At 41.0% G+C, this 1,053-nt stretch overlaps 1 protein-coding gene across 1 annotated transcript in view; it reads left to right on the top strand.

Moving 5' to 3' along the window:
- Positions 1-1,053, top strand: part of Agk (acylglycerol kinase) — a 72,438-nt gene that overhangs the window by 56,191 nt on the left and 15,194 nt on the right. The window contains exon 10 of the mRNA XM_023712756.1: positions 717-774. Coding sequence (XP_023568524.1) covers positions 717-774 — 58 coding nt within the window. The remainder of the gene's footprint in view (positions 1-716; positions 775-1,053) is intronic.

Here is a 1,053-nt window from a genome sequence, read left to right as displayed (position 1 = left end):
GGATGAGTCACGGCCATTGCTTTGCCAATGTGCTCTCTGTGAAAGCCTAAGAGAATGTTTTCTCTCCAAGTGACTCTCCCCAGGCACACTCTACATCATCAATCACTTATGGACATGATTTTTAAGAAAGGAATCTACTGTTCCTTTCTAGTAGCTTTTATGTGTTTAACAACACATGGCATTAAATCCTTATTCTCAGATTTAATGCTTGCCACTTGGAAGCCACCAAACCTGACTCACGTGAGAGCATGCTGGTTTGCACATGTTGGTTGTGTGTGCACTGTGAGAGGACGTGAGGTATAGGATTCAGTTGTGTGGCTCGTCATGTGTCAGACTGTGCGGCACCTGCATCCCTGGTCTCTTCATCCTCCCCTTGTAGGCTCTTTCAACTGAACACAAACTCTTCAGAACCAAAACTCTGTCCTGCTGCTGGTGAATGTAGGGACTCGAGGAGACTGCTGTGCATCTCCTGGCAACTACAGGAGTCTCTCTACTTGGTAATTCTATAATGTTGGACATGGCATGGACATGCAGATCGGAAATATACCGTAATACAGTAATACTCATGTATTTTAAGCTGCAATCCCCAAGCCTCCAGAGCAGCAGTCATAATGCAGGTGTAATTCTGTATAATGTATTGTCTGCCATGAACAGTATCTATCACATTGATAGCTCTTTCGGTATTTTAATCAGATTTTTATCTTGGTCTTTCTCAGGTACTGGTATCTTGGACCTCTCAAAACCAAAGCAGCCCACTTTTTCAGCACTCTTCAGGTAAATGCAATGTATAATGCAGAATTTGTCCTGTTAGTCATTTCTTGGTGATAGATGGTGATATTTTTTTATTCCTCAATGCAGATGCATGTGTCTTGCGCCAACACTGAAATGGACTGCATTTTACTGTGTACAATTTCAGAAAATATTTTTGTTTTGATAACAGATCACCTCTCATCTGCCTATTCATTCCTTCTACAATCAAAGGTTTAATTTCTCTTTGGTATTTTACCTCTCTTTGTTATTCATTCACTCATCTTTGTTAGACAAACCTTGAAC

Source organism: Octodon degus, unplaced genomic scaffold (assembly GCF_000260255.1).
Source record: "Octodon degus isolate 3935 unplaced genomic scaffold, OctDeg1.0 scaffold00027, whole genome shotgun sequence".
In the NCBI taxonomy this organism is placed as follows: Eukaryota; Metazoa; Chordata; class Mammalia; order Rodentia; family Octodontidae; genus Octodon; species Octodon degus.
The sequence above is the reverse complement of the archived record's forward strand: the minus strand, read 5'-3'. Positions and strand labels throughout refer to the sequence as shown.